At 34.0% G+C, this 25,471-nt stretch overlaps 1 protein-coding gene across 1 annotated transcript; it reads right to left on the bottom strand.

The window, feature by feature from the left end:
• Positions 1–264: 264 nt before the first annotated feature.
• On the bottom strand, positions 265–25,471 carry LOC128164961 (RYamide receptor-like). The gene is made up of 3 exons (XM_052829088.1): positions 25,390–25,471; positions 22,593–23,212; positions 265–3,808 (listed from the first exon to the last, which is right to left on the bottom strand). Exons 1-3 carry the CDS (start codon positions 25,469–25,471, stop codon positions 3,437–3,439), a joined length of 1,074 nt encoding a protein of 357 aa, XP_052685048.1. The 3' UTR covers positions 265–3,436.

The raw sequence follows: 25,471 nt of genomic DNA, 5'->3' as shown, positions 1-25,471 counted from the left end.
AGGCAATTAAAGAATGATATCAGCAGTAAATTGCATGGAAAACTTAACGGTTTAATTGTTTTCTACAGAATTTGTGTGTAAATAAGGTTAATCTGTCCAAATCTAGCGCCGTAAACTGCAGTTTTTTTAACTATGGGAGGCAAAGTAGCTCCCAGGCCGTCTATCCTTTTTTTTTTCAGACCGAGAGCTATAGACCCGCAGCTCAATTCTCCGAATGTTACCATCCACAAAGATAATGCAAATGAAATCAATTACATGTATTAAGTAAGTTTTATTGGTTTTTTTTCATATTTTACATGCATGTTTAAATAGACAACATTAAGGTGGTTACCATCTCAAAGGGCCCTGCTTAAAAATTGGACAATAGGATGAACACAATTTCAGACAATTTGGCTTTGACCTTGGCCTATAACGTTCCAACTGGCATAAAACTTCTTATTCAATCTCATTACCATTTATATACAGGTATTTCTGTTCAATTTGAGCCTCATTAAGCATGTGGGAAATAATCAAGGTCTAAAACTGATCATAGAGATATCCGCTATGACCTTCACATTAACTTGGTTCACGGGCACTGCACGCCTTCAATTAAACAGCACCGTCTATATAAAGTATTAGCCAAATAGGGCAAAAAGGAGAGTATATAATCATGCTCTTAAAAGGGAGTTTTGCATGGTCTAATATGACCTTAACATTTGACCTACAAACAATCAAAATCAGTGCGAATCATCTGATCAAAGGCACCATGTAGGTGAGGTAAGAGTCAGACTGGCGCAAAAGGAGAGAAGATATGCTTCGGACAAGGATTTTTCATTTGACCTTTAAAATTGGTTCAAGGTCACTACAACTCTTTACTCAAAAGCTCTGTTTGTGCAAAGCATAAGCCAAATTGGGCTAAACGGGATGCTTAATGCTCTAAAAAATGATTTTCGCGCTGTCCGATATGACCTCGACCTATGAATTTCATTCAAGGTCACTGCACACCAATTGACGATAGACACTCTGTGGGTAAAGTATGAGCCAGATTGGGCTTAGGGGAGAGAAGATATGCGCCGAACGAGCGTTCCCGGACGGAAACAATGACGAAAAGACTGATCACTATAGGGCGCCCGCACACCGAGGCCCTAATACTATTTGCTCTTACATGTACATAAAAGTATAGTATCTATTTGATTTAACAAGACTAGTGTCCATTTTATCTACTGAAAGTTACATATTAAACATCGCATAATCATCATTAATACACAATTTATCAACATTGGTCCAATACTTTGTAATTTGATTTGACCCAAACCCTTGTTCAGCAAAGAGGTCACCGGAATTCTACAAGTAAAAACCTGTATTTACCATCGCAAATTCATTATTAAGTCTCCCAAACGAAGTTTGGAGACTCATTGTTTTTGTACGGTTTTTTCTTTCCCGCCCTGAACTTGACCGTCGCGTTTCTCAGAGATGACTGAACAGAAGCGTACAAAACTCTAGGATACGATAGGCCTGCATATCTAGATGTGCACGCTGGTTTGATTTTTCTCATTTGGGATTGGCCAACCACTTTTCGGGGGGGGGGGGGTCAAAAGGTCATGGGGTCTAACATTGAAACTTATGGGGAAAATCGTAGACTCTATTGTAAATGATTATAACTTGAAAACGGTAAAATATAATATAGGGTTTTCAGAATCATAGAATCATATATTGACTGTTACAGGTAATATATAGGGTTTATTAGATCTTACCCCTGGGGTCATCCTCACCCCCAGGAATTGAAAAGACGATATATCCCAGAAACTGTTAGAACTGTTAGAAACTGTTAGAATCCTGAACTCAAACATAAATATTCTTGTTCCATGTGTTAAGGGGCATTGAATGGAATGTAGGTCATGGGCACCGGGGGTGGTCCTGACCCCTTTCAAACAGGAAGTGCCCTAATATATTGAAAACGGTTAGGAACACCACCCCTAAACCACATATATTCTTGTTCCATGTTTTGAGGGGCATCAGATGGTAGGTCATGGGCCCTGGGGGTGGTCCTGACCCCCACCCCCAAACAGGATTTGCCCAAATATCATGAAAACGATCGAGATCACCACCTCTAAATCATTTATGTTCTTCTTCCTTGTGTTAAAGGGAATCACATAGAATGTAAGTCATGGGCCCCTGGGGTGGTCCTCACCCTCCTCAAACAGGAAGTGCACAAATATCAAGGGGCATCAAATGGTATGTAGGTGATTGGCCACGGGGATGGTCCTGACACCCCCCCCCCCCCCAACAGGAAGTGCCCAAATATCTTGAAAGCGGTTAAGATCCCCACCCCAAACCATATATATTTTTGTTCCTTGGGTCATGTTGATTCACCTGATGTATAGTAAAGGACCCCTTGGGAATATCATGAAACTTCAGAAATAAAATAAAATTCTAAATCTTTTTGTCTGTAAAGTTTGACCCATGTGGGTCATCCCTACTCCCAATGATGGCTTCGTTCGTTTGGGAGACTATAATCGCCCCGATTATAATTACACCTTGTTTTTCTTTACAATTAGTCTTCATAATATACATATTTCATTGATCTACATGTGCATGTATTAGTTTGACTTGACCTTCACCCATGTATGCAATATGTACATCATCCTTTACATTATACTGCATATAATTTCATAAATTTTAATTCTATTTGTGTCATACCTAAATATAAATGAGAAATACAGAATACAATACATGCACAGGCAACTGGCACTATAATATGTTTTTCTTCTTTAAATCTATATCTTACTTATTCAATCCCAAAATACACATGGACGCAATCTCAGAATTTTAAGCCTCACAAATTAGCCCAACTTTACGCCTGAAACTGAACAATGAAACTTTTTGTAATCCTCTCTCCTTCTTGCAGTCAATCCTTCATCACCACAGAACAAAAAAACAGCACATTTTGCAAATTTATTAATCTTCTCTTGTCCCGGCTGCATTTACAGCTCTGAGGAAGTGATTAATGGCCAAAGGTTGACAGAATAGAAATACTGATTAAAATTTACTTAAAAATTGCAAATTCAATGCGTTGCTTTCGTTGAACTAGAGGATGAAGGACCGACCGCATAACAGAGAGGGTAAAAAACCCAGATTTTCTAGCGAGTTTCCGGCGTACACGCACGGTCTAAGATTGCGGCAATATATTATATTTTGTGTATTACAGGGTAAGATGGCTTTATTTTTTTCCATTACGAGAAAAATAAATGTCAGATGTCCATGGATTCATTAGACGATTCATCTACGCTTTTTAACATGAATTGTACGTGTATAATACCATAAACCCATGAAGGCGAACGGATTCCCATGATGTATCTAATTAGTGTTAGATTTTCGTAATTGTTTAACATTCCTCTCAATCCGTGCATGCAGGTTTTTTTAATCAACTATATGAGATAAGAGGGAACATTTCATCTTATTCACTGTCATTGCGCTTTGCTGATAGTAATCTACTGTGCTGCCGTCCAAGTCTAACGGTCATAGTCATTGAGGTCTGTCGTGATAGTTGGTTATCGCCGAACTTGTGTCTCCCCATTCTTAAACAGCAAAAACACTTCAGAAAAAATGATTGGAAACATTCTCGGAATCTTCTATTCATCCAAAAGTACACAAACGGATTATAACATGAATGACTGGCGGAAAAAATTTGAAAGCTGATCCAAATTTGGCGAAGGTTCTTTACTTCAATAAATAGATCAGGGTTTTCGTCAGTGGCCAACTGAAGAGCGTGTACTGGAAGCCAGCAGACAGCGTATAGTAAAACTACTACAATCATCATCTTCACCATCTGTAAGGAAATATATATATTTATTTAAGATTGGACTATTATAATGTGAATATTTTCTTAGTTTAAATGTGTCATTGAACTTTTAAAACAAATCTTGTAATTTAATTAAATGTATTAATAAATGTTTTTTTTTTTTTAAAAGCAACATTACCACATACATAAATGTAGTCATGCAGTTTACAAAATAGATAATGACTTCCTTAATCTGAGCAGGTATTTTTAAAAGTTGATAGTAGACTTTAAAAGAATCCATGCATGTAAACTACATAAAAATATTGAGCAACGCTATAAGGTTATTAATCTTAAATCTTTTATTTTAAGAAATATCGCAAGATGATCGTTAAATTCACTTTTAAAAAACATACAAAATAAAACGTTCTACCTAGTCCCTAAAATATAGTAAAAAACCTTTTATATGTTTTCCAATAATATATTTAACTTATTTCTATTAAAAGATTCTTCAAACGGTTGTTTCTTACTCATGCAACTGTTTTAACCATTCCATTAATATTTTCCATTAACATCACATGTACTAGAGCTAATCTCGTTACACAGCAACGTGTGGGTCTCATGGCCGTTAGTGTTAAAAAAAAAATTTGAAAGTTTTCTTCGGAAATAACCAAAATTCTGAAATCAGGCAATCCAACAAAACCAAACTAGAGGTACTGTGAGCAAGCTCACAATTGATACCCCCCGCTTAAAAAAAAAATCATAAGGCGTGTATTTATATTATAGAAAATATTGGATGAATCTATTTCACTGTCCATTTTCTATAAATAACAACTGCTCCATTTTTTAAAACTGTTAATGCTAATAGGAGTAAACAACCCAATTTCTATCCTTTAATTCCATTTCATTTTAAGTTAACTTTTAATGAATGAGGAAATTTGCCGTTAACAACCATGACTTGAATCAAACGAAATCCACATGTCAAGCAGCCATTTAATATTTAAACATATTGAATTATTGGTATACTGAGCCCAATTTTTTCCCAATTTTTTTTCCCACACATTTTTTTTCCCAAAGAAAAATTTCATCGGGGCAGGCCATTTTTAGAGAGACCGGCATGAGAATCTAATAATAATTTCATGTGATCTGAGAAGAGCACGTTTTGTGTCAAATTTTAGCTTCTAATATTTCCATTAATACAAGACATGACACAGACAGAATTTAGCATTTTTCAACAATGACCTTGAACTTCCTAAACTGACCTTGGGTCAAGGTTCTGACACACCCTTAGGTCATAAGCAATCTTTATGTGAAGTAAACGCTTCCAATTTTTCTCCAAAAGAAAGATATGGACCGGACACAAATTTTGCATTTTTTCTGCCAGTGATCTTGACCTTGCCCGATTGACCTTGGGTCAAGGTCATGACACACCTTTAGGTCATAAGCAATCTTTGTGTGAAGTAAGGACTTCCAATATTTCTCCATAGGAAAGATATAGACCGGACAAGAATTTTGCATTTTTTCTGCCAGTGACCTTGACCTTGCCCAAATGACCTTGAGTCAAGGTCATGACACACCCTTAGGTCATAAGCAATCTTGACCTTGCCCGATTGACCTTGGGTCAAGGTCATGACACACCCTTAGGTCATAAGCAATCTTTGTGTGAAGTAAGCACTTCCAATGTTTCTCCAGAGGAAAGATATAGACCGGACAAGAATTTTGCATTTTTTCTGCCAGTGACCTTGACCTTGCCCGATTGACCTTGGGTCAAGGTCATGACACGCTCTTAGGTCATAAGCAATCTTTGTGTTAAGTAAGAACTTCCAATGTTTCTCCATAGGAAAGATATGGACCGGACAAGAATTTTGCATTTTTTCTGCCAGTGACCTTGACCAAATAACCAAGGGGCAAGGTCATGACACACTCTTAGGTCATAAGCAATCTTTGTGTGAAGTAAGAACGTCCAATGTTTCTCCATAGGAAAGATATGGACCGGACACGAATTTTGCATTTTTTCTGCCAGTGACCTTGACCTTGCCTGATTGACCTTGGGTCAAGGTCATGACACACCCTTAGGTCATAACCAATCTTTATGTGAAGTAAACACTTCCAATGTTTCTCCAAAAGAAAGATATGGACTGGACACGAATTTTGCATTTTTTCTGCCAGTGATCTTGACCTTGCCCGAATGACCTTGGGTCAAGGTCATGACACACCCTTAGGTCATAAGCAATCTTTGTTTGAAGTAAGAACTTCCAATGTTTCTCCATAAGAAAGATATGGACCGGACACGATTGCACAGACAGACGGACGGACGGACAAGGTGATTCCTATATCCCCCCCCCTCCCCCCAAAAAACTTTGTTTGCGGGGGGTATAAAAATAAGAATGAGTATAAAAATAAGAATGATTCCTGGTACGACATAAAAAATACAGCTAGCTTCAGGTACGAATGAACAAAATATTTCAAATAGGTGACAGGAGACAGTTCAGTCTGAGTGCCCAACATGTACCGAGGGGTAAACTTATACTAAAGGTCAATGTAAACAATTTATTGGGGACACTTTCTTGGGACTGGTTAATTACACTTCATAAACTCGAAGCTTAATATAGAAGTATAGTACAGTTACCCATAGCATGTAATCTACATATTTCAGTGTACTGAAAGCAAACTGGAGGTCCCGCAAGATTTTCGCTTAATTTTTCAAAATGTGGGCCTCATTCACACCCCTACAGCTCATCCCAGTCCCGAGTATAGGAGATCAATAACAAATCATTTGGAAAATTATTATCTGCCCTGATTAAATTCCACCACTCGATCTGGGGTCAATCACCATCGTTCGGAAATACAGACCTACTAAACCCAACTGATTACAACCAGCATTTCCTCTGCATCTCACAGCACGCATTTGCAGCTACATGTACGTTTACCTTGGGAATCATAGTGACACCTTCATGTTGCAAATCATTTTTCTCTGCAAGCATTCTGCTTCATTGGAAATATACCAAGCTTCCTGATAACTATTCTATCTATTTTTATTCTCAAAATATCTTATAAAACAGCACATACATATTCCACTAATTTTTACAAATCTGACCGGGTCTTGAGTACGAAACTATTCCCTGCCACCACATTCGCACGCCTAAACAACTAGTAATTCCAAATATTTTCAGGTACACTTCAGCAGTTTCAGCTAATCAGTCCTTGTATTAGTTAATTTTACCACGTACTTTTACTATTTTATGAACCAACGCTGCAGCGTTAAATATCCGGAAAATTTTGCATATTTAAATCGTGATAACTTTAAAATGAAACGTCCGATTTTGAAAAAAATTCATGTGTTGTGTTTAAAAAGATATTATCTTTAAGTAGGATAATTTACAAAACGATTCTAAACGTTATTAAGTTATATCTAGAACAGTTAAAGGTATCTCGAGCCATTATTTGATTATTCAGCCCTGTTTCTTGCTGTCAATTAAAACTTTGTATAAAACTAGACAAATTTTGTTCTCTGTGATACATGTATAACAAAATATCTACAAAAACAAAGGTCTCACTCAAACTGACATTTAAGGGCTAATCTTTTACCCCTTAACGGGAATCTTTACCATTATTTTATTGATGGCATATTGTCAACAGCAGTATTTGGTTTGGAATATCATCTGTTTAATACTCCTTATCAAATTTTTATTCAGCATCTACACTAAATTATCCATTACAAGGCGAAGAGCTCCCTTAGGGGGAGATAAGTTAAACATTAATCAGAGTTACTCCTCTTGTCTTTCTGCATATTAAGTAAACTTAAAGTTATACATTTTTGCTTCTATAGTGTATAACAAATCATTGCTCAATAAAAGGTTACAAATAGAAAACACATTTTGTCAAATAATTGTTAAAAAATAGTCAGCCGTTCTAGAGATATCTGAACAATAGTATTTAAGGGTCGACTTTTTAACTTCTTTTTGGGACCGTTAACCAATTATTTTAAAGTAGCATATTGCTAACAACATTATACGAGCATCTTTTCTTATGTATTGTTTTTCCAATCATTTCTCCTTTTTTTCAGATATAAAGGAACCAACGATTTGGTCAACCGGTCCGATGAAAACGCTAAGCACTTAATCTATATGATTTGAACAAGGTATTAAATGTGTAAATATCTGTTTAATAACTTTTCGCTTCTATGTTTTATAAAACAACTATTGCTTAGTAAAAAAAGTTATGAATTTAAGAATTAAAAGCCCCTTTTTGATATTATATTAATTTAAAAGCTCGAGCAAATGTCATCAAGTTTTACACGTTAAAAAGACATCTTCCTACTATCCCAGAACGTTTCATTTTCCTATCATCAATAGGTTCGGAGCAATCTAATTTAAATTATATGTTAGTCTGCTCGCTTACTCACGAGACCAAGATGAGTTTGTAGCGAGTAAGCGAATGGATCAAACAACTTTTTTTATATACTGGTTTTGGAGAAATGCCGTGGACATAATAGTCCTTAAAAACTAACCAAATGTTCAAAATTTTAAACCGGAAGTGACGTATTCAACTGCAAAAATATTAAGATTTGATGCTGTATCAGTCCTGTAAATGTAATTAAAATTGACCTAATAGTTTCTGAGTTACAGAAAGCGCTCGAAAATGTCAGAGGTAAAATAATAAAAATAAACCGTAATAAAAACAAGTCGGTCTTCCGTCGGAAACGGAAGACACTAATGAGGAAAACGCATCGAAAAATAGCAGCTGGGTTTCGATTTGTAATTGAAATAAAATACATGTATCTTCTGGGGATTTTAGCAAATGCATCAAACAATTTTATTTATTACACCAAGACAAAAGACCCAGTTTAATCGTTGAGATATTTGCAATTCCAAAACGCACATGCAATTAAAAACCACAAAAAGATGTCTCTCGAGTTTATCTGATAATTTCAGGGATCTGTAATGGAATGTTTATTATGATTATGGTTAACCTACATTACATTCCTTGTCGAGTGTCGTTAAGTATCGAGGGATCTATTTAAACAAATTTTATTGGTTTTCTTTGAGGTGTCGTGTTGTCAATGATTGTAATGCATGCATTAATGAAATGAAGATTTTTAAACAATTTGAAACTCGTAATTTTTGGTGTATAAAATTGAACCGATTGGGAATTTATAAAATTTAGTATTTTATTAGAAGTTGCGTAACTTAACTTTTCAGATGGTCTCCCATTTTCTGCTAATTTTATCCCTAGATCAAAAATGCAAATATTTTAGTGCACAAGCTTATCAACACACTTAAATTTTGAGTAAAATTAATCCCTAAAACTCTCTGAAAATTTATATTTAACAGCACAAGAAACTTTTATTTGATTATAAAATTGTACTGTGTAAAGCACATATAGGTGTTAAGTATGGCAAATGGTTGCAAAAGAACCACTGTATGCATTTTTCGATCATATAGAAACAAAACAAACTAGTGGGTATTGTGGGGTTTTTTTTTGTTTTTTTTTTGTTTACAAAAATACGTCTCCCCTTCTCCCCAAGGATTGTAATATGGGGTATATTTAATAAGTGAAAAAGAATGATGTCAGCTATATGTTATATATCATCCATATATGATACAAGTCATTATTGTAAGGAATATTTTCATGATAATTGACCCCGAAATCTAAAAAGGTCAAGGTCAAAAAGTTGGGTTTGGTTCACTTTTTCGCTAGATCATCTAACTGTTTTAAGTTCAAAGTCTCTCTGTCAAAGAATTTTGAAGTTATGGTCTGGAAAACAAAAATGATTTTTTCTCAATTTGACCTTGAGTTAGGAAAAGGGTCAAGGTAAAAAATTAACAGCAGTATTTCTCATGGTATTTTAGTTCTTTGTTTACAGTTTGAAGTCCTTTTGTCTAAGTATATTTTAAATAAAGATGAGAATGTTTTTCTTATTTGACCTTGAAAAAAATATAAGGCCTAAGTCAAAAATTTTGGTAGGTTCCATCTAAGTAACTTACTATCTATCTGTGATACAAGTTTAAAGTCCGTATGTTTAAGGAATCTCGTGTTATGATTCGTACAATATATTTTAGAAAATGAATCAACTTGAGGCAAAAGATTGGTCAAGGTCAGAAATTATGGAGCTGTTCACTCATACTCAATACCATCTACCTATGTTCCAAGTTTGAAGTCTTAATGTCAAATGGTATTCAAGTTACAACCCAGACAAAATTTCATTAATTTTTCTTAATTTGAGTTTGAAATCCTTCTGTCAAATTATATTTAGGAGTTGAACAATGACGTTTTTCCAATTTGACCTTGAAATAAAAAATTAAGGTCAATGTCAAACATTTTGGTAAGGTTCAACTTGGTAATATACCATCTATCTTTGATACAAGTTAGAAGTCTGTATGTTGAAGGGGATCTTATGTTATGGTCCGGACAATATTTTTATAAAACGCTTGACCTTGAAGAACAAAATAAGTCAAGGTGAAAAAGTTTGTTAGCGTGCACTCCTTCTCAATACCATCTACATATATTCCAAGTTTGAAGTCTTAATGTCAAAGGGTATTCAAGTTACAACCCAGACAAAATTTTATTTTTTCTTCTTAATCTGACCTTGAGTAAAACAAGGTCAAGGTTAAATATTAATCAATAGTACACTTCAGTGTATAATTAGTGTTCTTTGGTTTAAGTTTAAAGTCTTTCTCTCAAAGTGTATTTAGGAGTTGAACAATGACGTTTTTTTCTAATGTGACCTTGAAATAAAAAATTGAGATCAAGGTCAAAAATTATGGTGGGGTTCAGCTTGGTTATATACCATCTATCTATGATACAAGTTTTAACTCTGTATGTTGAAGGGGTCTTGCGTTATGGTCTGGACAATATTTTTTATAAAATACTTGACGTTGAAAAAGAAAATAGGTTGTCCTAAATTATGCTAAAAGCGTAGTCTCAGAGCTCAAGATGTTAAGGTAATGGTACGTCGCACGAGAACGGACTAAAAACCAAAGTAATGAAGTACTAACGGGAGTTGATTTTATCGATTATCATTTTTTTTAAAATCAATTTATCTTGCATGGCAATTAGTTTCTAGTCTGTATTTGAATTATGCACTTTTTTATGATATGAATTTTTAGACTTTTCCGACAAGAATTTCGAGAAACCCCATATGAATCATGTTGTTAAATATTTAAAGAAAGATTTTACACCATGTATTAGTAATCGAAACAATTCTAAACAAATTTATGGATCCAAGCACTATTGATATCGAACTATAGTCTCCTTCAAGCAGACGCTCAGCTGTCTGCCTCTCTGCTTGTCGTAGATTTACGGAGACAGCCGAGCGTTTGGTTGAACGAGACTATATTAAACTCTGGCGTAGGAATACAGGAGACTACAAAAATATCTAAATTGTTCGTATTATATAAAATTTGACTATTTTCAAAGTGTTTATAAGTTTTCTTGAAAAACAATGCTCTAGCATATATTACATCGAATTTACTATTATTTTTGTCAGCAGAGATTATTTGTGCTGAGGTCCAAACACTGTTTCACTTTCGGTTTGCCAGAGTAACTGCATAGGAGAGTTGATTAAAATCAACTCCCAATAAGAATTAATAAGTCATCTAATTGATACTAATTGCTGTTTGTGTAATCGCAAGAAGTTTGGCTGTAAATGTCTAACCTGTTAAACGTTGATGAAGTAGATTATTAATATGGGTTGAATTATTTAGAAACCCAATACAAATGCAGAGATCTGGGAAAGGATTATTAAAAGAAAATGCAATAACATTCAGATATGAATGTTTTTGCTTTTTCACCTTGTTTTGTGTTCTGATTTTATGTTTTTAATAATTGCGTCTGTTGAACTTCAAACCTAGTACATGCAAAAGATCGCCTATTTCTGTTTAGATTATTTTGTTACCTTTTGGATATCAAATGATTCAATGCAAGCGATGTTCAGCGATGTCTTCTTTGCCGGAATGATTTTTTCAATCAAGAGAATTGTCCACAATTTTGTACATATTGTCACAAATCGTGTCATACATACAAGTATCATTTTTTATGCATTCTGTCAGAGAAATTGACACTATATTGATATACATTGGAAAATAACATAATTGGGTATGGTGGTGTGTTTAATCGAAACAACTCTCTGCTATACCACTCTAAAGTTGTCGAGAATACATAAGTTAGTACCTCCACAACACTTCTCGATTGCATACACTTTATATCTCAGGAAAATCTCTTTTTTGGAATTTTTTTTGTCAAATAATTGGCAAACATTGGTTCGCGTGTTGAACCGTACACCACAAGGCGTATTGAATTCATAATTTTGCAAATCTGTTGTGACGTTTAAGATAACTATTTTGAAAGCTAGTGTCGCCAAATAACAGAAAACGGGTTCTTTTATTGATATTTTTTGTCATTAATTTACTTCAAATTCATGTTTAAACAGCGTAGCACTTGTTTTGCTGAAAACCGGGAAGGCCAAGGAAGTGTACTTTACATTACATTGCAATAAATTGTCAGATGAAGTATGTTAGGTAAAGCCAATATGATATCCAAAAGGTAACAAAATAATCTAAACAGAAATAGGCAATCTTATGCATGTACTAGTTTTGAAGTTCAACAGACGCAATGATTAAAAACATAAAATCAGAACACAAAACAAGGTGAAAAAGCAAAAAAATTCATATCTGAAGGTTATTGCATTTTCTTTTAATAAACTTTTTCCAGATCTCTGCATTTGTATTGGGTTTTTAAATAATTCCACCCATATTAATACCGTATAACGGGTATTTTCTGCGGCTTGAAATTTTTGCGGTTTAACCCCTTAAAAAGTATGAAATTATATTCTGCGTTTTCAATTTCTGCAGTAACATTAGACCGTCAAAAAAAATATACATATGTTTACCGGATTTGCCCTAGGGAACGTAAACTAGAGAACCAAACTTACACTATTGTATCGTTTTTATTTCAATTTTAATTATTCTATTTAAAAGTCTAATTATTCTTTTCTGTTTGTAAGCTCGCGTTTATATGAATCTCTAAAATATCTTGTCGTGGACTCTTTTAATTCTTGAAAATCGGCTTTGAATTTTCTCATAGCTGCGGAAGGTCCATGTTCACCGGCGTAGTTCCCGAATATGACTCGGTCCCTGGGTGAATAGGTCGAAAATGAACCACGTTTTTTGCTCGAATTTGGCGTTGTAGATTTATCCATAACTTCAAACACCCTTGGGTTACACTCTTGGATCGATCTAGGGGATAAACTTGCCGATAACTGTCCGTTAGGATTTGGAAGAATACTCCGCGCTTTACATATCTTAAAATCGACATTCTTACCGTGTTCACGGTGAATGAGAACTAACTATCAAATGTTTTACAAGTCTTTCTTCTTAATCTACTTCATCAACGTTTAACAGGTTAAACATTTACAGCCAAACTCCTTGCGATTACACAAACATCAATTAGGTGACTTATTAATCCTTCTTGGGAGTTGATTTTAATCAACTCTCCTATGTAGTTCCTCTGGCAAACCGAAAGTGAAAACGTGTTTGGACCTCAGCACAAATAATCACTGCTGACAAGACTTAGTTCTTGAAAATAATAGAAAAATTCGATGTAATGTATGCTAAAGCATTGTTTTTAAGGAAACTTATCTATAAACAATTTGAAAATAGTCAGATTTTATATAATACGAACAATTTAGATATTTTTGTAGTCTCATGTATTCCTACGCCAGAGTTTAATATAGTCTCGTTCAACCAAACGCTCGGCTGTCTCCGTAAATCTACGACAAGTAGAGAGGCAGACAGCCGAGCGTCTGGTTGAAGGAGACTATAGTTCGATATCAATAGTGCTTTAAATAGTTTAAAATCTTTCTTTAAATATTACACAACATGATTCTTATGGGGTTTCTCGAAATTCTTGTCGGAAAAGTCTAAAAATTCATATTATAAAAAAGTGCGTAATCCAAATACAGACTAAAAACTATTTGCCATGCAAGATAAGTTGATTTTAAAATAAATGATAATCGATAAAATAAACTTCCGTTAGTACTTCAGTACTTTGATTTTAGTCCGTTCTCGTGCGACATACCTTTACCTGAACATCTTTAGCTCTGTGACTACGCTTTTAGCATAATTTGGGACAAGCATCTATTATAATAGGAGTACGGGGGTTCTTAAGTTGCTAAATTCACTATCCCTTAGAACCTCTACAGGTGCCATATAGTTTTTGAGAGGTCTATGTAGTGTTTCTTTATGATATGTAAGTAGGTATATATATATTTTAGCTCAATTTGAAAATATTTGATCGTAATTATTCGAAAGGTATATTGAAATGCATAAAATATTTTATTGAAATGTAAAGTCGTGAGCCATTGTCGATACTTCTTTGGGAAAAACTCAGCTGTGATAAAAAAGCTGGCAATTATGACTAATTTCTAGATTTCCATTACCATCCATTATCAAATCAAATTATTGCGCCATGCTGCTATAATATGGGGCAATCATACTCATAATTGATATGTAGCTTCCGATGAAGAAGAAAACTTAATTATTTAATGATAAATATTTAAGCAATGAACATTATGTTATGTTAAAATGTGAAAGAAATTCATGGAATCTTTAAGATATCTTAGTTTTCTTTACATGGGAATATAGCAGGAAAACTGCATGCAAACGGAAAGGAAACCTTGTCAAGGTCTATTATACTAGGGCGGAGATCTAGATGTCGTGATAATTAAGAGCATTCAGAACATTGACTGTAGGTCTGTAGCTCTCGGTCTGGAAAAATTCGGATAAACGACCCTCCGATTTTTTCCAGACCGGTAGCTACAGATTTGTAGCTAGCAAATAATATTCTTATTAGCATACACTTCACCTGGTTTGCTCATTATTATACAACAGACAACAAGCTGCGGGTGGAGTTAAAGTTTTTTACCAATTTTTAAGTCAGTCTTTTTTCTGTCAGTGCAACTCCTCATAAACCACCGACTAGAATTTTAAAAGTCAACGGTTGATCATTAAGGAGTTTTTATGAATAATGTCATACAACCTCCAATATCACGAATATACAGATAAATCACAAAAATCTAATCGTGAGTTCAAGCACAACCTATTTTCGTGCAAAATGTAATATGAATATGATTTAATGACTTGTGGTGAAATAACCACTCTTCTCGGTCCTTAACTAAAGGTCTAATTTTTGTGTGTCAGTCATGAAACAACTGTTCACGCTTTTTTGCAGATAGTAAAAATAGTATGAGATATTTCAGGTATCTAATGATTGGCACAAATATTGATACGGAAAATCGAGACAACAGGTGAATTTAAGTAGGCTGAAAATTTCCAATTAAGGGTTGTTGTGTCATTTTTATATCTTCGCTGTAATATTGATACTATATACAACATGCTTTCTTTGTTCTCTGTCCTTTCATCTTTGTGTCATTTATAGGTTTTATTGTTCATTACTGTAGCGGTAAACACCCTACTATGCTGCATGACTATCTAGGATGAGAATTAACTGTAGAAAATTTAAAACCTAAGCACAGTTACAAAAATCCCAGAGGTTATACATGTATAAACCGTTCATGTCTAGGTCAACTTTTAAAGTGCAAAATTATTACCCATCAGTTCCACTTATAAAAAATTTAAATAATGATTTTTGTCAATACACTTTAATTATTAAGTTATAAAAAAGCTCAAGTGTTTTACATCTAAAATCTTAACATTTTACTGTTCATTTCCTCCCTGATCTGGAAAAATATTCAGAGCTGATTGGTCCAATTTTAAAACAATTCTGTGTAGGCTTTTAATCGATGGTAATGCTAAGTATATGTATAATAGTAGACATTGCAGTAGTGTTCCCGGTTAATTAGGTCATATTTGAATGAAAAAATGTGTACGCAATTTGTTTACAAAACAAAGGACACAAAAGGGTATCGCATTATTTCGCCTCATATTACAATTCGCATCTGACGTCGAGGCGTCATGATTGTATTACGACTTTGAAACCGCTATAAATAAAAGTCATGTTTGGTAAATCAAAAAAAAAACTTTGTACATTTTGTTCCATAATATTTTTGAAGTTTTCTTTGTTAACAATCAATGCATAACATGTGGGTTGAATAAACCCAATCATTCGGGGGACGAAATCAAACGGTTCCCTTTTCTAAATATTCCCATGATGCATTTAGGTTTGGGTTTTTTGAGTTCTTATATTTATAGTAATTTTTTTTATTAGCTCTGAATTTTTAACCGGGTTTTCCAACGGAAAAATTTAGCTACTGAAATGGTGCAAATGGTGGGCGGGCAGGCGGCTGCCAAAAGAGTATCCTTATTGTACGGATAACTCCTCCTACAGTATTCAAGATAGAAAGTTGTTCTTTTGCAGATCAATTTTTACATATATCAGAGGTGTGCATACTGCTAGGAATTTGATATCTGATAATTTATGACAAAAATACCTTCTTTTGTACTGGTTCTTGAAATTTTTACACACTATTTGTATAGGCATGCTATATCGTGGGATGTATTTTTGTACCAATCGGACGTCAACTTCCTGTTTAATGAGTACTTTGTTTATTTTTAGCCAAAATTTTCAAAACAAATTTCCGTCAATGATTTCTCAGCAATTATTTATCGCAGATGCTTGAAATTCTAACACACTATTTGTTTTGGCATGCCATATTGTGGGATATATTTTTGTACCAATCGGACGTCAACTTATTATTAAATGAGTACTTTGTTTATTTTAGCCAAAGTTTTCAAATAAATTTTCCTCAAAGATTTCTCAGCAGCTATTTAACGCAGATGCTTGAAATTTTTACACAGTGTTTGTTAAGGCATGCCATATCGTGGGATATATTTTTGTACCAATCGGACGTCAACTTCCTGTTAAATGAGTACTTTGTTTATTTTAGCCAAAATTTTCAAATAAATTTTCCTCAAAGATTTCTCAGCAGCTATTTAACGCAGATGCTTGAAATTTTAACACACTATTTGTTAAGGCATGCCATATTGTGGGATATATTTCTGTACCAATCGGATGCCAGCTTTCTGTTAAATGTCGACTTTGCTTATTTTGCATATTCACATCAGAGCGGTGGTATCACTAGTGAGCATTGGCTCACAGATATCTTGTATTAAAATAAGCATGTCACTTGGGCTGTTAATCACGGGTTTAGCGTTAGCCGTTTGCATCATTGATAATGGATTTTGCTGCCCATTCTTTGAAAATTCCTCTAGACCGAGTGCATTTACCAATTTGAAACTAGATCCTGCTAAGATGGCGAATAGGACAATTTTCTAGAAACCAATTGTGGAATTTAACAAATTAAAACTAGACAGAGTTAGGACGGTAACCTATTTGTGTTTTGAATGCGGGACTTTAATTTGGATTGAAAGAACTTTCCACAAAGGGTTAACCAAGAATAAGACTAGGGTTGATTTACCCTATCGCGGAAGTGTAGAGCGAGTTCAATATGCATCGCGCGGATATTAATACAAATATGCACACACTCGCGGTGTTGGAACATATATATTTTTTAACACTGTCAGATTCGTACATTTGCGAACCATGAACATATTTTATATCTTACATAATCTACATGTACGTCTATATGCGTAATACGAAGACGTTGCGTCCGGAGGGCGGGGTCCTTTTTTTTTTTTTTTTTTTTTTTTTTTTTTTTTTTAAATCAAAACAGGCTTTAATCTGAAATTTTCCTACAGAAAACTTATTTGGGACGGTTTTGTAATATAGAAAAGAGATAGGACGCCCTTAACCCCCTCCGTTTTTTGCAACAAAAATTCATAATGATTACATGTACATGTATGCACGTATATGAAATGAAGAATATCATAGATAATGTTGAATAGATAATGCAACAAATGAAAATATTTCCATAACAATGAACTGCATACGAAATAAACAGTCAAAAGCCGAAAAAATGTTTCTCTGAATGCACGATTTAATTCCTTTATCCAAATATATTGTGTCCTCTACAATTTTTCAATCTAGAATTAAAAGTATAATATAAAAATTAATTTCTCCGTTTATAACTTTTTTTTACTTCTCTGTGAAAATATGTAATGGTGAACAATGTCATAGGGGCATTATGTAACAAAATAAAATCAAAACCAAAGTTTCTGAAACAGTATGGTTGAAATATGCGTTCTAAAATGCGACGTCTCAGACTTCTAAATTGTGGTAACGCAAAGCTTTTTTGCTGAAAAAAGAAAATATGGAACTAATAAACTTTGAATCAACACGGTGGCTATCCATTTGACCGAAGGTTTATTAGTTCCATATTTTCATTTGTCAGCAAAAAAGCTTTGCGTTACCAAAGGACGAGATCCCGAGACACATCTCAAGGGCTTCTTTTTGTACTTAGTCTAAGAAATTATTTGTAGTACAAGTACATTTATTTTAATGAAACTAAAGCAAATATAAATGTCATTTTCTGTATGCATGATTGAACTCAATAGTAAAAATAGTTTTTATGATGATTGTAATGATTAACGCATTATCGATGATTTTTCACACTACAATGTGCTTATTTTAGAACAAATATATCACATGTCATTGTTTATCTCCAGAATTTTCCCCAGCAGATCGAAAATGTAACATAAGAGTTTAACACCTGTTTAGCAAATCACATGGGAGGCTTGGTAAACACTAGTAACTTTTTGAGAGGCTAAGGAAGGTCACGCCATTATAAGAAGGGCATTCATTTGCATGTTTAAAGCAATATGAGCTGCAATTATTTGCTGGAATTTTTTGTACGAAAATGTTATTTTCTACTAAAATGAAAAACATATTATGGTTTTACAGTTCTGTAACCCAAATTTTTTGTTGGAAAAGCTGTAAAGAAGTCTTAATTGAAGCACAATTGAATTATTGTCGTCTTGTACAAAAAATTGATCTGCTATATATTCCTTTGAAGAGAAATCTTTCTTCTGACCAAGATTAATGATTTTTTCAAATCTTTTATATCAAAAAATTAAGTTGCATGCAGACTGCTGATTGCATGCATGCTGCCGTTGATATCTTGATCGGGCGCTATTTTTACTCTTGCGACATGTATGGGTTCAAACTCTTTAAATCTCTATACATTATTCGAGGGAACGATGGATTCACAAAAGAATACTATACGTATAGAGCTATATTGACGTGTAGATAAGACATTTTGTCATGTAAGATTTTCATTTCACAACGTTGAAACAGTTCAATATTATGTGCACGATTCGATCACAAAAACTAGTTCTTATCTAATATAAGTTATTGATAAATAACCTTTTCATATTTTTTGTATATTTAAAAAAAAAATTATTGAAAAAAAAGTTGATTCAACATTATGTCGACATTATGTATTCTACGAATTCAAAGATGCTTTTTCGGGGAAAAAACACTTATTCGGAATCATAAAAAAACCTTATCGATGACTAGTTCCTTGGATCGAATCATGCATATAAAATTGCAGCGTTATAATGTTGTTACAAGGTTGTGACATTAAATTAAGGTTTCTCCACCCTTGATGTTTATATGATTAAATCCGTGTATTTTTGTTTAAATTTGAAGATTAATATGTAAACATTCAAATTGAATTTAAAGACATGATGCAAATATTTTGTTTATGCTGTAGGGGCTCACAAAGGTACACTATCAGGGCAATTATAGCGACGACAGCTCTCCAATCAAACATCACATTTTCCCTCCGATTTCTATATAATAAAGCCATTTTTGATGCAATTAATTGCAATCGTGTTTTATAAACATTTTAGGGCAATTTAAACTTGCCAGTATGAAAGCTATTGCATAAACAGTGCATTTTAATACAATTAATTATAGTTTAGCAACAAAAAACGTCCATAACTTTTAAAATAATGGTTCAAACTCACTAAAAATTAGTACATTTGTAATTCATTATAAATCCTATCGAAATCTGTAAAGAAATGTTTACCTTGCCGGCTAAAAAATTATACTCAGGTTTGCCTATGTACGGTTTTATCAGTTTTTCATTGAATTCAGGGATTTCAACTCAAACTAAGAAATATTGGCAAAACCATGCATCACATAACACAAATATTATAACCGATAACGGTAAAATATTCAAGAATGCCCACAATGACGTCATGCGATAATCGAAAGCCTTTAATTCAAACTTGTTTATCGACGTCATCACCAAATATCAATTACCCTAAAAATCTTGACAGTTTTAAAGAATCAGCAATATGTCAAAATGCTTGCATACAAGTAAAACAATTTATCATAACATTTCAGTTCTTGTGAATAGTTAAAATGTTTTCCTTTATAAAATTGAATTATACCCCCAACGTGTCCAAACCCTACTCCTTAAGGTTTTGATTTAAACGAATTTGAATCTACATTACCTGAAGTTGCTTTTACTTAAGTTACAGATTTCTAGGCGAATGTTTTTTTTTCAAAAAATGTTTAAAAGTTTTCTCCATATACATATATTCCTATGTAAATTTTGTTTGCCCCCACCCCATAGTTGTGACCTAACCCTAACCCCGGGGTCATGTTTTGAACAAACTTATATCTGCCTTACCTGAGGATGATTCCACACAAGATTCAGCTTTTCTGGCTGATTAGATTATGAGAGAAATTTTTTTTAAAGGTTTACTCTATATATTCCTTTGTGAAAATTCAACCCCCATTGTGGCCCCATTCTACCCCGGGGGTCATGATTTTCACAATGTTTGAATCTACACTACCTGAGGATGCTTCTACATAAGCGTTAGCTTTAATTTTCTAGAGTAGAAGATTTTCGAAAAATTTTTTATTTTAAAAATTCAATAATTTCGTTTTGAAAAAGGTCGTAGCCCTTAACTTTAATTTTCACAACTTTCAACCTCTTTGCCTGTGCCAACTTTGCTTGAAATTAGTTCAGTAGTTCTAGGGACAGACAAAAAGTGATCAGAAAAAGCTTTCAGATCAGTTGAGCTAAAATCCACTTATTCAGAAAGGTCGAAGACATTCTTGTATATTTTGGATAAAAAATAAATTTATATTAAAAATTCAAATTTGGATATAATAATTTCTTTAACGATATTCTTAAAATATATACATTGCATGTTTAGTTCCCTTCCCTAAAAGGTAGACAATAGGTAACAACATGTTACGATATTCCCTCCATCTCTCTTCCACCGTTCAAATATTGTTATCTAGCTCATTTTAATTTGGGATTACACGCATGCAAGGTGAACATCTTTTTTCATTAAATTACAGATTTTAAAGTGTACACATTTAACATGATCGTGCTATCTTCTTGTGAAAAAATATTGACACTGCTAGCTTTCAATGTCCTCACTGTTTCATAGATTGCAACTTTAACCCTTAGGTGTATACATTTGTAAACATGATCGTGTTATCTTTGTATGATACAAATTACAGTGGTAGCTTTCAATGGCTGAACTGTTTTGGAGAATGCAACTTTTAAACCTTTGATATGTCTGACACCATGACGTCAGGCAACATATAAATTAACATAAACAAAAAAGTTTGATAACGACCTTCTGTTGTTATGTTGATGCTCGATCCCGGCTGTTTTAACGTTTTACGGTTGAATATTTAATGTTTTCTAAAAGATTCCTCATGTGGTATCAAAGAAAGATTTCGCATCATATTTACAAACAGATGGTCGTGAATAACCTTTTTGCCAACTGATCAGTCTTTAAAAGTCATGGTTATAAGCAAGGGAAAAGAGAGATACGAGTGAATAAATATTTGTGATGCGAACAGTAAGCTTTCTTGATTGTTCTTCTGATATCAATTATGTTTAAACTGTTGAATTCATCTTTTAATTGATTTACTTAATTAAATTGGTTATCAAAATGATGTTAAAAATTTTCAATTATACCCTAGATTCCATCAATTTTATTTGATGTGTATATTAATTTTGGTTATTATTAGAGAGAAAACTGCTTTCTTGTCTCCAATTACCGTATAACGGGTATTTTTACGTGCTGCTAATTTTACTAATTTTTACGAGATTTATAAATCCGTAAAAATTAAACGCGTAAATTTTCACAGAAGTGAAAAAAACACCGCACGTAAATTTTCTACATAGTACGTATGAGAGTAGTGTTCATGACCTTCAGCTTAGTCCCTGACGGCTGTACATGTAGGTTTTTTTTAGCGTTTTGGTCATGTGGTGATAACAGTTCAGATCTTTCTATTCAGTCTTGAGTATTTTTTAGAACCACGTTAGTTTCTAGCCTTTCAATCACTCAGTCAATAAGTATGGCGGGGACACGAAGCTATTTTGAAACCAGTATCTACAATGCCAAATCCAACAAAGTCACGGTGACCCCCCCCCCCCCCCCCCCCCATTTTACCACAGATGATTTTAATTTTTACGGACATGTCCAGTTCGTAAAAAAATTACGCGTATAAAATTCAAATCGCCCTATTTTAAGACATATTCGTAAAAAATCACAGCAGTAAAAATTACCCGTTATACGGGGTAATTGTTCATCCAAATTGTATTTCTTTTAGTTGTTTGTTTTTTGTGTTTTTTTCTTTTTTGTCAATATAATAATAATGCTTCAAAGATATAACCTTCCTCTTGTCTCCGATTAATTATTCATTTTAAATGTATTTGGTTTCCCGTCAAACTACATGTATTAATAATACATGAAAGGTACGCATGATTTGACCTTACTTATGCAATTACATTGGAAAGTTAATAGGACCTTGCGGGATTTGGAAAAAACGATAAAGCTACGTCATATATCCTCCATTAAAATGTGTGAAAATCTTTAAGGAGAATCCAATCAATCTATCAAATCGATCATTATCTTTTAATATGTAGAACAATTCACTTTACCTTTCTTTTAGACGACGCCTGTCGCTCATCTTGTTGTTGCACTGCCTCGCCGGGAATGATTTTTATCCAAATCACATATCCAATATGACAGTACGTCAAAGCAAGTACTAATAAGGGTATGAAATATTGTAATAACATTATTAAAAGACTGTATGTAGATTTAAATGGTTCCTTTGTGTCTTCAAAACACATGCCTTTTTGGCAAATTCCTGTAAAATTTGCAAAAGGTATTTGAACTTTTGCAGAAACGGCGGTAGGAATTGGAACCAAAAGCGCAATGACCCACACTAACCCACAGACACAAGCCACGCCTTTATGGGTTAATCTAGGTCTCAACGGGTAAATTATGGCAACATAGCGATCAGCACTCATTGCAACCAGAGTAAAGGCACTGGCAAGCACCACCACAATTTCTGCATACAGGACAAAAGGACACATAAAGTTTCCAAAGGGCCAATAAGAGAGCAGAAGATTTGGAACAAAAGAAAAAGGAACCAAAATGATGGTCTTGGTTATATCCGCTACGGCAATGTTTAGAAGGAATATGTTTGTGACACTTCTCAGCATCTTCTCTCTGACGATGATATAGCAAACGATCACATTTCCAACAATAGCTACCACTGTGATTGAAGAATACAATATCAGAAATATGCACTCAGTTAGTCCAACATCTGAAATACAATTATCTTCGAAGAGATTGGCCCCATTGTTTGACAGGTTAACCAAGTACCCCATGGTGTCCATTAACTTACACGTCTTCTGCTCAATTCAATCAGATGTTGGTCTATTCTAAGACCGTACCATGGGCTGTGATATCGCTGCAGTAATGATCGAATAAAGCTGCTTCCTCGGTTTTTATCCTTTATTGTTTTGCCCTCGACATATCTAATCGCATGCAAGCTGTACAACAAAATCATGTTTGACTTTATAAATAAGAACCGAAACAATGATTAGCAATGCACATTTAAGATATCTAACGATAATTTTTATATCAGAGATTTGCTATGAGTTATTCTGCAGATAAAAACATGATTTGCAACAGTTTTTGACAAAGCAACGTAAATGGAACTTAATAGATTAAGATTATTAGAGGTTTAGAAAAATATTACACGCATAATAGTTATTATGGTTACTTAATGAAATAACCTTGAAACTAAATGAACACTTGAATGCTATAGCAATTTACATATTTTTATCTTTTAGAATCTATAATCTGTAGTACCTCGGAATTTATGACACATTTTTTACTTTTTAATTTTTGTCTTTCACGCTAGATAACTCTAGGTCAGGTCAACGCAAAGATTTCAAATAATTTGAGGACCGTTTAATTAAAATTAAACAGTGTAATTATTTTTGTCATATTACAACGTAATATTATTAAATTTATGTACAATCCATCAACAGATGTTAAAAACCAGAAAAGACACTTTATCTTTATGCGTGAAGTTTAAAATCCGTGAATGTGAAATTATTTGTAACTTATTTGAAACACATTTATAAGGTTAACACAAACACGTTTACCAATAAAACAAGAGGGTTTTTTTCATTAAGGACATTTTGATTTATAGGGTTCTATCCCAAGTGTATACGTTCCTGCTCTAGTTCTTCTCAAGTATCATTTATCATGAACCGAGAATAAGAACCTATACAAGGGTGGGGTGGTGGGGTAAAATCATGGATAAGCTGAACCACCAATGCCATCTACCGTGCTCATCCTCAATATTCAGTATCATTGGTACAGCTCTGAGAAAGATGACGTCATCACTTTCGCGGTGATGTATTACACTTGGGATAAAACATGCATCACTGTAACTAAGACTACGTGAAGGTGAATCTGCCTCATTCAAATCTGAGGATACATATTGCATGTGCAGATCACAATTACAAGAAGTCACCAACTGAAATATCTGTTTTGTTATGTTGTTCAAAGATCTATCCCGTCCTCCTTGATTGTTCCAAACACTCAGAACAGCAACATTATCTACCAGTAAGTCAACCCTTGTGTCTCTAATTACATCCTCTATTGACTTCAAGACCTGAAGGACTGCCTCAGCTTCCTTCAAATGAATAGGTCTACTGTCGTTTGTCTCCCAAAAATCTCCAAGTTCAACCTTTTCCCCTTGAAAACAAACTACTGCCCCATACTTGTAGCCAGTAGCATCAGTTGAAATATTTACTTGCTTATGACTCTCTGACCTCCACTTTGCGTAACCCTTCCACGAGTCCAAGAAACACCAGTATTTCAACTCTTCCCGCAATTCATCACCTATGACAATATGTTTTGAATTTTTAACTCCACATGAAATTGCATTATTAACTTCCCTGCAGTACAGTTTAGCTCCTGGAATTGCAAGACCCATCGAAACACACTTGCCTGCAAAACGCTGCAAAATTCGAATAGAAACCCCCCTGCCTGCCAAAAGTGACTCTCTTAACTCTCTAAACTTAAACTTTTTATCCTCTGGCAAGATATAAGCTAACTTTACTGAATCCATCAAAAATCCAAGGAACCGTACACATTGTTGGGGTTCCAGTCATGATTTTTCAAGTGATATTGTGTAACCTAAACGGGTTAAAATTTGAAGTAGAGCATATATCACCCTAAAACAATGTTCTTTTGCTTCCAAGTCAGTAGTGTCTGATTGGTTAGCTATCATCAAACGGTCATCAATATACTGAGTTGTTATTACATTCAATTTTCTAAGATAAGATGTAATTGTCATTCCAACAGTTTGATAAACATATGGCGAGGCCTTCCATCCAAAAGACAAAACTGTGTAAACCATGATAAATCCACCAAATTCAATCCCAAAGTAAGTCTGTGAATTCTCGGACAAAGCAATGTGTTCATAGCCTGACTTTTCATCACATGTTGCCAT

This window comes from Crassostrea angulata, chromosome 10, assembly GCF_025612915.1.
Source record: "Crassostrea angulata isolate pt1a10 chromosome 10, ASM2561291v2, whole genome shotgun sequence".
Taxonomy (NCBI): Eukaryota; Metazoa; Mollusca; class Bivalvia; order Ostreida; family Ostreidae; genus Magallana; species Magallana angulata.
This window is presented reverse-complemented; position numbering and strand designations above follow the sequence as displayed.

What these genes read in the sequence shown, in the direction of transcription:
- LOC128164961 (XM_052829088.1), bottom strand. Translation starts at nt 25,471, where the DNA reads ATGGCAACATGTGATGAAAAGTCAGGCTATGAACACATTGCTTTGTCC. An exon ending in TTACTTTGGGATTGAATTTG is followed by an intron (nt 23,213 to 25,389) that starts GTGGATTTATCA and finishes CTTCAATCACAG; the next exon opens with TGGTAGCTATTGTTGGAAAT. An exon ending in AGGCGTCGTCTAAAAGAAAG is followed by an intron (nt 3,809 to 22,592) that starts GTAAAGTGAATT and finishes ATTTCCTTACAG; the next exon opens with ATGGTGAAGATGATGATTGT.